At 39.3% G+C, this 14,755-nt stretch overlaps 1 protein-coding gene across 10 annotated transcripts in view; it reads right to left on the reverse strand.

Moving 5' to 3' along the window:
* Window positions 1–366: 366 nt before the first annotated feature.
* Window positions 367–14,755, reverse strand: part of MPDZ (multiple PDZ domain crumbs cell polarity complex component) — a 156,790-nt gene continuing 142,401 nt past the window's right edge. For 9 of the 10 annotated variants that reach the window (XM_039253675.1, XM_039253671.1, XM_039253666.1 and 6 more), the window contains 12 exons: window positions 14,209–14,354; window positions 13,412–13,495; window positions 13,047–13,240; window positions 11,273–11,420; window positions 9,789–9,875; window positions 8,856–8,946; window positions 7,422–7,465; window positions 6,209–6,331; window positions 4,640–4,744; window positions 3,971–4,083; window positions 2,849–2,972; window positions 367–980 (listed from right to left, as the gene is read on the reverse strand). In XM_039253675.1, coding sequence (XP_039109606.1) covers window positions 834–980; window positions 2,849–2,972; window positions 3,971–4,083; window positions 4,640–4,744; window positions 6,209–6,331; window positions 7,422–7,465; window positions 8,856–8,946; window positions 9,789–9,875; window positions 11,273–11,420; window positions 13,047–13,240; window positions 13,412–13,495; window positions 14,209–14,354 — 1,406 coding nt within the window. In that variant the 3' untranslated portion in view covers window positions 367–833. Of the gene's footprint in view, window positions 2,127–2,848; window positions 2,973–3,970; window positions 4,084–4,639; window positions 4,745–6,208; window positions 6,332–7,421; window positions 7,466–8,855; window positions 8,947–9,788; window positions 9,876–11,272; window positions 11,421–13,046; window positions 13,241–13,411; window positions 13,496–14,208; window positions 14,355–14,755 lie in introns of all 10 variants that reach the window. The other variant, XM_039253668.1, reaches the window with a different exon arrangement.

Consider the following 14,755-nt stretch of genomic DNA (forward strand, 5'->3'; position numbering starts at 1 on the left):
TTAAAACCAGCATTAAAGATTCTGAAAGACTTCTGTGTTCCTCCATGGTTAGTGTGGCTGCGTTCTAGTGAAACTCCAGTCAACAGTGGGTGGCAACACCACTGTACTTGTAGAAACATGAAAATATTTTGTAACAGGTCAAAATAAAAATGAACATCGAGATTTGTATCAAATATTTTCATTATGAATTTAGGGACACTTTCATACAACTGCTATTGACTCCATCTCAGAAACCCATTTTAGGATAAAATATATGTGTATTTGAAAGGTGAGGAGGTGCAACTTTTCTATAATATTCAAATATTTTAAATACTGAGAGTATTTTTAAAGATTTTCAATAGGAAAATTGTTTCATTTAGAAATGGGGAGAGGAGTTGAAATGACAAAATGAGGCATTTTTTATAAAACTTGAGATTTTCTTCTTTATTTTATATTTTCAATCTTGCCCTAATTTATTAAAGCCATTTTTCTCAGGTTAGCTTTAGAATTATTTTTTCTCTACTAACCAGTTCAGCATATTGTTATTTTCTGCACATGTGATGACAAACTGTCAGACATCTTTACAAAGAAAGGCTGGATTTACCTATGCACACAGTCCTTCTGTTTAAGTTTATGTTCACAAAATCCAAGGAGAAAGGAAAAATGACACTAGGTGGTAAGAAAATTATTTCCACATGAGAAAAACAAACTTAAATGGTACTTTTCCCCCCACCCAGAGTTTTGAAGAGCCTGCTGAAGACAGCACAGGGAAAGGTGTCCTCAAGACCAATTCCATTCTCTCCGTGGTGCGGGATGTGAGCAAAGGGTTGAGTTGGCTCAACTCTGCGGTAGATTCAGGAGAGAACCATCAAAGTGACAGTTCCTTTTGTCCGCTTAAGGATGGCAACAGCTTCTTCATGGGTCACCCCTTCCAGACTCTGCCCATTGACGGCAATGATCTGATCACCCCTTTTGAGACGCCCATCTTCCGACGCTGCTCCCTGCAATTATAAAGTAGGCTTCTTTGCTTCTCAAAAAAGACTGCCTCGCAGCTACACAACAGAAAAAAGATCTAAACAAGAATGTAAATTGCTCTGCATGTGCACACACATTGCTCTGGAAGCTCCATGGGTGCTCCCTAGCCATTAAGCAATGACGAACATACACAAAGGAGGCCTTGCTCCTGCATCATTTTAGCACTGAGATTCCAATTTTAGAGAGAATTCAGCAGTCAACAGATTAGTTGGATGGTTTTTGGCTGTTCAGCACAGCAGTTGGTGGGAACTCAAATTAATAAAGAATATTTGGGAATTTGCCTAGCAGGAATGATTTCATAGAATCCAGGATTTTTTATCCTGTCAGGAAGGCCTACAGAAGACGACAAAGGATTAGATGTGAACAAAAGCAGCTTTGCAGGACAAGGGCACCGGACCACGGAGCCCGAAGGTCTGCAGGAGCAGGAAGCCCACATGCATGCTGACAAGGGCAAGGCAGGGTCCAAGTCCTACTAATTCTAAATGTAATTCTTTCTGTGGCTTTGAATAGGCCGCTCAGGCTGCTGGTTCTTTTACTTCCTGAGGATACGTGCAGTCTTCATATTTCTTACGGGCCTTAAATGATTAAGATGAAACACACACACTGCTGTTTGAAAAAGAATCTCATCTTCAGGCATGCTTATAGTAGGCAATTATGCAATTAAATATAAGATTAAAAATATGGAAAAGTTAATGAGGAATCCATAATGATGAAATTCTTAAAATATGTTCTAACTAGCATGCCTTAAATAAATTGTTCCCAGGCTGAGGAAAAGGACTGCATGAGTCTTCTATTCACTGACAAATGCTGTTTGTATTTTTGGACATACCAATGGCTTTTTAAAAAAATCTCGTAAATTAAGCCTATAACTAGGTTGCTGTAGATACAGCACTTTAAATTGGTTAAAAATAATAATTCTTTTTTCAAAATAATGGAATAAAACCTCAACACATAGTCACTTTCAAGGACCACAGGGATATGCTAAAGCCATATCGAACTGTTCAAAGGACTGGCCATTAAGAGTTGCCCTTTGCACTGTAAAATCTTGAGATTCCTCCAGATTTTCTCCTGTTGGAAATTATCTCCCATTTCGCAGCTCCTGAAAAATATGTCTTAAGAACATATTACTAATATTATATGGGTTTGAATTATGTTAATAGCATCAATGTTGTGATAAGCTTATTCTAAACATCCTTAAATTAGAACACTTACTGTTATCATTACAACTACACATATATTTCTTAAGAGAATGAATCCCCGGACTACAAAATAGCTGATTTGCAGCAGGTGATATAGCTTCTGGATACTCTGCAATTTTTTTAGTTGTTACTTTTCTATTTTATTCAATAAAATTAAACTACAAAATAAATGCCCTATTAGATATTATTGAATCTGTGAATCTATTTTATGTACTTTTGTGTCTATTTAGTATCTCACAACAAAAAAAAAAATGCAAAGAAGAATAAATGGTAGCACTCTACAGCATATATATTTAAAATAACCTGCTTTTGAAAGACATTCAGTCATAGGCAACCTGTTTTCAAAGGACAAAAAAATCAGGCTTTACTGTCTAACTAAGGTTCATTAATATTTTTATTGCATATTGTCAAGAGTTCCTACGGAATTTCAATTTGAGGCTCTTTTCCTTTAAACATAACTATGCCTCAAATTGGACAAAAATATTTAATGACCTGTTCCTGAAGGGAGTTCCAAAAGAAAATGATCAACTGTTAACCATTTGGCGTTACCTCAGGCCATAAACTAATAAGCCAGCTGCTGACCACTATTAATGAACGTTTAGGGGGAAGAGGGCGGGTGATATTCACAAGCTTACCTTCGCAAACACTGTTTTAACATAAATGGGTAGGTCTCCGTGAGGGCTGCCATATCCTCCTACTATACTGAAGCCTAAGCCATCTGGTCCTCGGTCTAGTGTAATAGATTTACACTGAGGAGGCCTATAGCAAATGAAAGGGAAAAAAAGGGTTTTCTGATTTTTAAAATCCAATCTGTAAGTTATGGATTATCTGACATCCACCTAGAACTAGTACAATTCTCTGTGCTAGTGACAATGAGTATATTACAGGTAATTTGGGGAGGCTTAAACCATCAGTGCATGCTGTGCTCAGTATTTTAAATTTACATAATCTGCCAAAATCCTACTTAACACACCCTAATTCTATTACTCATTTACAGTTCCTTTACACTAACATGTTCATGACATGATCTCACTGCATGCATGCACATTCTTTTTCCCATTTATTTAAAGGGAGAAGGCTAAGTATAGAGGACTACTGTGGAAAAGGCATAAACATCAGTATTTTAATAATTAATAATTCAATCAATTGATAATTAAATTATTTAAAAGATTTTAATATGCTCCTCTCTTCCCCACTTTTTAAAAATTTTTTCTTTAATGTTTATTTATTTATGAGACAGAGACAGAGTGCAAGCAGGGGAGGGGCAGAAAGAGAGGAAGGCACAGAATCCGGAGCAGGCTCTAGGCTCCAAGCTGTCAGCACAGAGCCCCACACAGGGCTTGAACTCACCAGCTGGGAAACCATGACTTGAGCTGAAGTCGGATGCTTAACTAACTAAGCCACCCAGGTGCCACTCTTCCCCTCTCTTTATGTTCTAATTCTTTTGTACCACCTGTTGGAGAATCTGTGAATTTTTTAATCAAAATGATGATTTATTAAATGAGCTAGAAATATTGGAATTGAAAAGGGACAGATTTGATCTGTTCCATGTCACACAGGGTAGTGACATAAGACTAAAATGTTCCCCCCAAAACTCAGGGCCGTGGCATGCTAACTATCTATGCTTGATAAACCGAACCCACACCATAATTACCTGACAGTTTAGAAACACTTGGTTTTTGTACTTCACACCTTGTCTCCTAGTTTTTCACCTTGAGGTGAGTGGCAGGGACATAGAAACCTTAACGTGAGCTCACCCTAAGTCATCCTGAAACATACTGCTTGATGTGAGCCCCGTGAAGGAGAGACTGGAACTGGCCGGCTCCTGCTGATGACTCGTGACCACGCTCACATCTCCTCCAGCAACTACCTGTACACAGGAGAGACAGAGACAGAAACACATGCTCAGGGGGCCAGGGACACATCAGTGATTCTTCTTCAAACAGTGTTTGGATTAAAACATGTACTTTATCGTCCACTTCAATCATTTCTGTTACCTTCATACACAACCAAAGAGAAAGAAATTTCACAAGGTCCAGAGGCCTCTTTGGCTGACAGTAAAAGTACTTTAGTAATTCAATTCTACGGAGTTCTTAGATGCTTTTCAAAGGTGGACTCATATGCAATTATTTGTTAAAGATCTTTAGAACACAAAGCCACTCACACCACTTAATATTCCAGCAATTAACTGTTTACCGCTAAGGCCTTGTATATCTCTCTTTAGATATAAAGTAGGAAGCAATAAATGCATCAGATAAAATGTTTCTTACAGACTTTCTTGGAACTCTCGATGTAATCATCTGTGTCCAAGGGAAATATTAAATACAAAAGTAACAGGAGATTTAAGCACTTTTACTGCTTTAATGTTAAAGCTCAGGTGTCAGGTGAACCACATTATGAAGAGTGGTAGGGACACCAACTCTTACCTGCATTTCAATGGAGCCAGAGGCATTTTTCAGTAAGTTTACTGCTTGGGTGTGAGTCATCCCCTCAGTGGATGTGCCACAGATAGTGACAATCCTGTCCCCAACCTGCAAGGGAGAAAAGAATACAGCCTTCTGCTAAGGCGGCCATGTAGAGTGAGATCCTGAGACCTAAACTGTCATTTCCTTCTCTGCTTTGAACACCACATATACAGTACTCTCAGCAACTGAAATACAATCGAGGGAACCACTCATTTCAAGAAGTAGTGATGGTAAAAGGAAGTGGTATATAATGACTGAGTTCTATAGCCTCTGAGGGAAAGGGGAAACTTGCTCATCTCTTCTCTTCATTTCTCCTGGGGAGGCACTGCTTCCTACTAAAGAATAAAATATCTGGTATCACAAAAAACCATATTTTTTGGACATTATTATTATATACACTAGCTGTGTCTCTAAGTCAGGGGTTGGCAAACGGTGGCCTATAGGCCACGTGTGGCCCACTGCTTGCTGTGGTGGACAAAGTCTGCATGGAAGACAGCGTGCTTAGTGCTTGCACAGGGCAGGGATGACTGGCTGCAACAGACACCATGCATCCCACAAAGACAAAAGTATTCACTATGGGCCTGCACAAGAAGGTTTTCTGCTTTGTGCAACAATCATTTTTTAAGTGTCAGTCACAAACTTAGGTATCAAAAGAGATTGAATTATTTCTAGTTCAGAGACTATTAATTTTTTTATAGTTTATTTATTTTTGAGACAGAGAGACAGAGCATGAGTAGGGGAGGGGCAGAGAGAGAGGGAGACACAGAATCCAAACCAGGCTCCAGGCTCTGAGCTGCCAGCACAGAGCCTGACGTGGAGCTCAAACCCACGAACCATGAGACCATGACCTGAACTGAAGTCGGACGCTTAACTGACTGAGCCACCCAGGGACCCCATTTAGAGACTATTTAAACTAAGACATGGCTATGTTTTGTGACCCTTTTTGACATATGAGGCCATACAGATTGCACTTATAGAGACTTTAATGGAATATTCACATGATTTTAGGGATGGACATTTAGTGTAAATTTCATCATACTGTTCTATATTAGCATAATCCCTCAAGGTTGAAGCAAGTTTTGTACAGTTTTACAACATAGGTCACATTTGTAGTAAACTTCTTCAAGACTGAATATCAATTGCAACCTACATGATAGTTTTCAATTTAATAAAGTTAAACTGACATTTCAGCCAATGACACATGTAAGGAAGAACTTCACTTCATACTGGTGTACCGAAAACACTTTGTTTTCTTTTAACTTCTTTCACAGAGCCTCAAACAAGTAAAAGTATTAAGAAACAATGTTAAATCTTCTCAGCTCATCTACTTGTCAATTTGCATACAGCAGCAAATTCTCTTCTACTTCTCTTCACCTTTTACTCCACAGGAGCCCTGCTGTGGCCAGACTAGCAGATTTAAAAGCAGAATGAGACATTGAAAACTGCCTGCCATTGCCGGGAGGATTCAAAAGGTTTATAAAAACTTCTGCCAGATTTGCGAGGGCCGCCAGGGTTATTAGTAGAACTTACTCTGAGTTTCTGGGTCTGAGCTGCAACTCCATTTGGGTGCATCATTGCAATAAATATAGGGACATCACCAAGAGGGCTGCCCACTCCTCCAGCAATGCTGATTCCCAGGGAGTCAGCAGGCCCCTGCCATGGAATAGATTAAAATATTTTTTTGGTCAATATGGAATTTTAAATTGATGCTTGGTTTCTTTGGCACAATATTCTCTGGTTCACTCAGGTCTTCGAGGTGTGAGGAAAATAAAGCTCCAAGAAAGCTGCATTACTTCATATGACACAGGTCCTTAGCATTACTTAGGAAAATGAGCATCTTGCCAGGAAATAAAAGAAATTAAAACACACTAAATGAAAATCATGTGGTGGGGGTGATGGAAAGAAACAAGGTAAACCGGTGAAGTAAAAGACCCCAGTTTTGGAATAAGAGAGGTCTGTATTCAAAGCCAGGGACCCACACTTCCAAACATTGGGACCTGACCAAGTTCAGCCCTCTTAATCAGTCACTAGACTTCACTGATGAAATGGAGATTCGAGCACCCCTCAAAAAAGGGCTGGAGAAAATATTAAATGAGACAATGATAGCATGATGTGTCTACAAGAATGTTCAGTATACAGCAAAGGCTCAATAAATTGTAGCTGCTTTTATGTTTTCTCTGGTGGATGGCTGTCAGGGAAATCTGTTTCATAAGCATTAAGAAATACCTGCTGAAGGCAAAGCCTCACTTATCAGTATGGCAAGCAAGAGATGGGGTGACTGTGTGGGGCTCAGTGGATGCCAGTTTTGGTAATATAGGATATTCCAAAATAGATTTTTCAAACAAGGTCCTGAGACCCAGAAATTTAGTGAAGACTGCATTGTGCTATTTTCCACTGTATACAGGACATAATTTTTCAGATGGCGTCGTACAACAGGAAGACAACTAATAGGAAGAGATATGCACATGCCTCTGAAGTTCCAACAGAGTTTATATGGTTTTCTCTTATCCAAGTTACCCTTTTTATTTCTTTTCTTTTCAAAAATTTTTAATGTCTATTTTTGAGAGACAGCATGAGTGGGGGAGGGGCAGAGAGAGAGGGAGACACAGAATCTGAAGCAGGCTCTAGGGTCCAAGCTGTTGGCACAGAGCCTGATGTGGGGCTTCAACTCACAAACTGTGAGATCATGACCTGACCAGAAGTCCAACATTTAACTGACTGAGCCACCCAGATGCCCCATTACCTTTTTTATTTCAACTGTTCTTAATCCCTGTATTTCAGATGCCACTGTAAAGGTGAAAAAAGAATAGGGTTATTAAATTATTATTATTATTTTTTTAAATGTTTTATTTATTTCTAGGAGAGAGAGAGAGAGACAGTGTGAGCAGGGAAGGGTCAGAGAGAGAGGGAGTGACAGACTCTGAAACAGGCTCCAGGCTCTGAGCTGGCAGTCAGCACAGAGCCCGATGCGGGGCTCGAACCCACGAACCGCGAGATCATGACCTAAGCGAAAGTCGGATGCTTAACCGACTAAGCCACCCAGGCACCCCAGGTTATTAAATTATTTTTATGTTCAATTAAATTTTAGTCAATGCCTGAAGTTGGATGTGATTAAATGAGATACACTGTTTTTTTTTTTTTTGGTTTGTGGTTTTTTTTGTTGTTTGTTTTTTTTGAGAAGAGGTGCTCAAAGTTGCCGGTACACATGGTTGAATCCATCTTACATAGGGACTCTTTATTTTTCCAGTTGGAAAAGTGTGCACACCATCCCATTTCTTCCTTCTTATTTATTTTTTATTTATTTCTGAGAGAGAGACAGCATGAATAGGGGAGGGTCAGAGAGAGAGGGAGATACAGAATCTGAAACAGGCTCCAGGCTCTGAGCTTGCTGTCAGCACAGAGCCCAACATGGGCCTCATACCCACAAACCGTGAGATCATGACCTGAGATGAAGCCGGACGCTCAACCGACTGAGCCACCCAGGCGCCCCATCTTCCTTCTTATTTTAATCATTGATTATATAACCGCATAATCCACCTTGAATGAGGCCAAGGACAGAATAAGCTTTGGACAGAAAGACACATGTGAACAGTTGAGAAAAATAAAGTCATGGACACATTAAAAGGAATTCATGGACTTAAGTGGCTAAATTTCTAAAATATTAGTCACACTGTAAACAGAGGCTGCCATATGGTTGGTTCTTCAATTTGAACAACTTTCAACCAATGCTCCAAGCCACTAATCCCTCTGCATCATGATTTCATGTAATTAAAACACAGGAGGATCATATTAATTTTCTCAATCAAAATTTTTGCAGTCTTCATGGAAAAGAAGGATTCACTTAATGGTATCTTCTGAATTACTGGTGTTAGATTAAACAGAAAATGGAAATGAAAATCAAGTGCACCAGTCTGCTTAGTACGAAAAAAATTACAGAATCCTAATTCTAATGTTTAGCTTAGTCTCATAGAAAAAACATAAGTGGAAAAACTGCTGAACAACAAAGGCACAGCTTCACACTGTTCAGTTTTGTTGATGCTATACCTTGGCACCTATATTAGGGTATGGAAATGATTTAGGGAGACAGCTCAGAGGTAAGAAGAAAGAGGGGAAAAAAAGTGTTGGTTACCCAAATTCAAAGCAGTAAATCATGTTTAAAATGCCAAACCAATCTTACATGCATTCTTCTTCAAACTACTTTCCAGTGACTCGGATGTACTGGATCCAGAAAGTGGAAAAGTGAACGATGACAGGCTGCCTTCACTCATCTACAAACACACAATAATTATTCTAGAAAGTTGTGGAAGTAAAACACTCCCTAAATAGATTTCAATTCTTTTAATGCATCTAGAGAGAAACACCTTTTAAACAGTGGCATTTGATAATTAGAAGGGCACTTTAAACAGGTTCTATTTTTTTTCCCATATTATAGAAGAATTTTCCTAGTGGCAAAAATAAACAGAAGCTAAAAGAATAGATGAGATTAATTCCAACCTAGCTAAAATTTTAGTGGATTTTCTTAATCTCATTCAAGCGAACCCTCTTTAGATGGAAACGGATGTTGTACATAGACTGGGGCTTATGCAAACTGTAAAATTAGGGCCCATCAACTGGAGATGAATGGTAGTCCTGAAGAGGTGAGTAAGGGGCTTTTACGGACCAGTTGATGGACGTGGGCCTCCGTCCTCAGAAGACAACTGAGAAGAGGGGCTTGGCATCATGAACTAATGTGGTGGTGAGCTTCTACAGTTCAACTTGAATGGGAGTTTTTCTGCTGAATGTTGATAAATGTTTGTTATAAATACTTAAAAAATATATCATTTGGTAGGCTTTACATATATTAATTGGTTAATGTATGTAATTATAGAAACAGAAAAGAATGGTTGACATCAAGTTCCTTAGAATGACTTACAAACTAGTCAAGAGCCACACCTTGTTTACCTGTCCGTCTCAGCAGTGCTTCTCTCTACCTTGGACTCCACACCTCACTCCACTGAGCCAGAGGGCCAGGCCTAGGTACACCCCCCTGGGCAGCCTCACCATTGGGGCCATTGCTGAGTCCCTTTGGCATGTGAACCGCATCACTCAGATGAATCCCACAGCTACCCACCTGGCTGCTTTGAGAAGGCCTCCTCTCTGAATGGAATGGACCCGCTTTGATTCTTCCAACTTCCAAGGTTACTGTGCCCAGGGAACACTGAGAGAGTGGTTGTTTTATAAAAATGTTTAATTAAATGCTCCATTTATCCTCAGCAGTACATAATACACTTTAAGCCTAGGGTTTTGAAAGGCACCCTACTTTTGGGTTTTTTACAGTCAAGGAGGCCTCCAATTCTTTGTGGAAGGAGACTTTTCTAAAACATAAAACTAGTAACAACAAGTAGCTTGAAAGGCACCCTACTTTTGGGGTTTTTACAGTCAAGGAGGCCTCCAATTCTTTGTGGAAAGAGACTTTTCTAAAACATAAAACTAGTAACAACAAGTAGCAGCAGCAACACCCAGTATCTGTCTCACGATCTCGTGATTTACATGGAGACTATTTCTGCTGAGGAAGAGACATAGAAAATCGAGCCGTCATCTCAGGAAACATACTGGTTCAGACAGGCCAAGTGTGCTATCTAACTCAGGGGCCAATAAACAAAACAGAAACAACAAAACAACTATGTCCTTATTAGCTAAGTGGGCAAACTCTATTGCCACATTGGACCTGAACCTATTCTACAACATTGAAATTAGCCACATTGCTATAAACATAAAATAAGAATGAAGACAACTTCCCTGTGGCCTTTGACAGATAAATCACAGGCGTGCAAAAGACACTAGGTGGTCTAATGTGAGAGAGCAATGAGCTATTCAAGATCTTGGGCTTTTAGAGTTACATGCACTGGTTTAAATCCTACTGTGATTCAGTAGCTATCTGACCTCAATGGTTGTCCACCTTGACAAGGCCTTTCTGTGACACTTAATGACACTTATGACATACTATAATAAAACGTTATTACATACGACTCAGAAATTGTCACTAGGAATGGGTCTTAGCCTAAGTGTCCATCAACAGATGAATGGATCAAGAAAATGTGGTTTATCTATACCATGGAATACTACATGGCAATGAGAAACAATGAAATCTGGCCATGTGTAGCAACATGGATGGACCTTGAGGGTGTTATGCTGAGCGAAATAAGTCAGGCAGAGAAGGACAAATATCATATGTTTGCACGTATAGGAGGATTAGGAGGAACTTGACGGAGGAACAAGGGGGAGAAGAAGGGCGGAAATGGTGGGGGAAAGGGAGAGAGGCAAACCATGAGACACTTTTGAATGCTGACAAAAACTGAGGACTGATGGATGTGGGGGTGAGGAGGGATGGGCATGGAGGAGGACACTTGTGGGGATGAGCACTGAGTGTTATGTGGAAACTAATTTGACAATAAACTATTTGTAAAAAAAAAAAAAAAAAAAAAAAAAAGAATGGGTCTTATCTGAGATAACATTTTAAATAAAGAGAATTCAGTGCTTATTGAATGTGGTAGCCCAGTCAGTCTTTCCTCTTTCTTTCACACCCTGCACACTTGCGGTTGGCATGAGGTTTACCTTCAGCAAAGCGGCCACAGCTTCCTGGGTGGCATTGCGGACATCTTCCCCATTCACTGCCAAAATCTGGTCTCCCTGTGCCAGCCTCCCGTCAGTGTCTGCAATCCCTCCTTTGACAATGTCCGACACAAATACTCCGCTATCACTTCTGCAAACAGAATTTTGAATTTGAACAGGGATGTTTTTCCGCCACTGGAATAGAATGCTTACTTTTTGAAAAGAGAACATTTTTTAACTAAAAACTTGACTTCTATTTTTATGACTAAAAAAAGCTTGTTTTCAGCAACACAGGGGAAACATTATTGGAATTATTTTCTAGGATAATAGCTTATGTCTTATAGTATTTCACGGATTAAACCTATGTTTCATAAGCATATTTATTCTTCAATAGTTATATAGTGTGAGTTGAAATGGGTACTATTATTTTCTCATTTTATGGGTCACAGTCACTACATAGCAAAAATGGGAGTTTAGAGTCAGTTCCTGGGTGCTAAGTCTGTTTTTCTTTCTATAGAATAATGAGGTCCTGGATGAATATTGAGCTGTGGCAACATAAATATGTTGGTATTATTATCAACATCATTAACATTACTGAAAATAAATAGCGGGGTGCCTAGGTAGCCTCCACTTCAGGCTCTGCGCCAACAGCTCAGAGCCTGGATCCTGCTTCGGATTCTGTGTCTCCCTCTCTCTCTGCCCCTCTCTCACTCACACTCTGCTTCTTTCTCAAAAATAAAATAAAAACATTAAAAAAAAAAGAAAATAAATACTGAATATGTACCCCAAACTGAAACCATCTGCTTAAGTATCATTGCTGTGATGTCTTTTATTTGAAATGGATTACTATCATGGATCTAACTTTCATGCAAGATGGATTTATGCAAAAAGAATACTAATCTTATTCCAACCTTCCTTTCATTCATAAAACTATAAACAACCCAGCATTTTCTTGCGGAGATAAAAGATAACCGTAAGTAGAAATGTGCAGTGAAAGTGCAGTCACGCTGCTTCTTGCCAGGGTCAGAACCTCAAATGCGCCATTTCCCTATCTGATCCTCTGCTTTCCTATCTTTAGCATAAAGGCGTTGGAACTTACTGGATTATAAATTGGTAGATATTACTTATCTATAAATATTTAAATAACTTAGGTACTAAATTTATATATATATTCACCAATTTACCACCTGGTTTCTTACTTCCGATTCCCTTCTGATGGCATGCTTCTGTTCAAGCCAGTCCTCCCTAGAATGTCCTCCCCTCCCTGCACATAGACCAACTATCACTCATCACTTTCAGCCTCAGCTCGGGCACCTCTTTTCTGAGCAGGTTCTCTAATCTGCTTCCTCAAATAGTCACTTGTCCCTTTATTCTCTGCTGCCACAGCTGCCCCACAGTACAGTCTGGTCACTCATCAATGGAATCCTTCTTAGCAGGAACATATTTCATTCTCATTTACCAAACCATTGAGTTTTTTGAGGCCAGAACTATGTCTTATTTAACTCTGTTCCCCAGAATCTAATGTCTTCCCTGGCACAAGCAAATGCTGGAGAAATACCAAACATCTTTTTGTCTAGCACCTTCAAGATCCTCCAAAGTACTAACTTATAAAGTTCAAAAGCAAGGTCTTTTGATGCTCCGTTACTGAGTGGGCTGACAGCAGTGGCCCACTGAACACCAGAGCCAGGGAGAGAGTCCACTACTGCTGACATTCTTTAAAAGAATTGACATTCAATCATTTCCCAAAGGTCAGTTCATTTGCCCTCTTTGGTCATACCTTTTCCCAACAATACTTAATCCCAGGCCTTTCCCCGGCTTCTTGTGTAGCTCAATAGTGAGGGTGTCACACACATGTTCCTCCTTGTAGGGGGCTTCATCTCTGTAGAGTGTCAGGCGCACTCTGTGTGGTGTCTGTCTCAGGACATTTATTGCTTCATCATGTGTGGCCTTTCTCAAGTCAATTCCATTCACCTGGACCGACAGAGGTCACTGTGAGGAACCAGGTGAGTCAAATAAAGAAAAGGCAAGAACGGAGGGGGGCTGAGGGAGAGAGGAAAGGAGGAAGAAAGAGGAAGTGAAAGAAGCAGAGACCACCCTCCCCAGAATATCTCTTTCTTTGTTAATTATAAAGGCATTCTGTACCTCTAAAATCTGATCTCCAGCCCAAAGTCTCCCGTCTTTACACGCCGCTCCTTCTTCATAAACCTCATGGATAATAATGGCACCCTAAGGGTCCAAACAAAACACACTCATGCTTTATCCCATTCTCCCTAGGAGTGATGAGCAGAAATAAAAGCAGAACACACTGTACTTTTAAAGATAATGCTAAGGGTTATATACTCACTGGATCCATAGTGAGTCATAAAATTTCACAGAAAAGTGTAATGCAATTTTTGTAAAAGACTCCAAGAAGTTTTATTTTTTCTAATGATAAGGAGGTTTACAGAAAAAATTATGAACCATATAAATCATACACCTTTCTTATCTGCAAATGAAAATGAGAGATATACATCATTTTTACTAGCCACAAATACAATTACTAGATTTTAATAGATGTTTAGAAAATTTTGTTTATAATTATCCAATTTTTCAGACTCCTCTCAATACGGGTTTAACCCCAACTATATCCCATCAGTAAAAAGGAAATTAAAATATAGCAAAGACTGGTAAACTGATGGAACTGTTTTGATCCTAAAAGTCACAATCACAAGTGTAACTATCTTACTGAGTCAGTATTCACTTTCTCCAATAAAAATCCCAGTACTACATTTCTGGTATTTGCTTTACAAATTAAAATAACAACGAATGATGCATTTGTCTAAACCTTTATATTTCATTTAACAAAACTGATTAAAACCTCCCCGGGAGGGATCTCTCAGGGTGCACTGGATGGGCTGCCTGTGGAACGAAAGCATCTCTGTGTAACTGCGTGTCCTCACCAGCAGAGTGTCGGAGCCACCAACAATGCTCAGGCCCAGCCCTGTTCGCCCTTTGGAAATCTCAATTGTTGTTTCACAGCCTGGGATGATGGGGCAGGTTGCAGGATCGGAAGTAAAGATTGCTGGTGTTGATGATCTGCTTGTACCTAAAATATATTAAACATGAAATAAGATACAAATTGATTAGAGGGTATATAAAGCAAACTCACTACACTGGTTGCCTTTGGGGGATGGAAAAGAAAAAGGGTCCAAGATTGGGACAGAGAAACTTCAAATTTACCTTAATCTTTTAGGTATATTTAAAAAAAAAATCAAACAAAATGATTATATCATCATTAATTTAGGGTGGTGGGTGCCAAGTTACTTTCTGCACTATTGTGTATTTTCTAAATCATTCGAGATTATATGCATAAAGGACCAAGAACAGAGAGTTGAATTGATCCTGTAGTTTCATGTTGATAGTCTACATTTCACTAAAGCCAAAAAAACTTCATATGAAATTATGATTTGTAAAACTCAGAACTGAGATATGTGGCAGTAAACTAAA

The sequence above is a fragment of the Hyaena hyaena genome, unplaced genomic scaffold (genome assembly GCF_003009895.1).
Source record: "Hyaena hyaena isolate Hyena2069 unplaced genomic scaffold, ASM300989v1 scaffold_458, whole genome shotgun sequence".
NCBI lineage: Eukaryota > Metazoa > Chordata > Mammalia > Carnivora > Hyaenidae > Hyaena > Hyaena hyaena.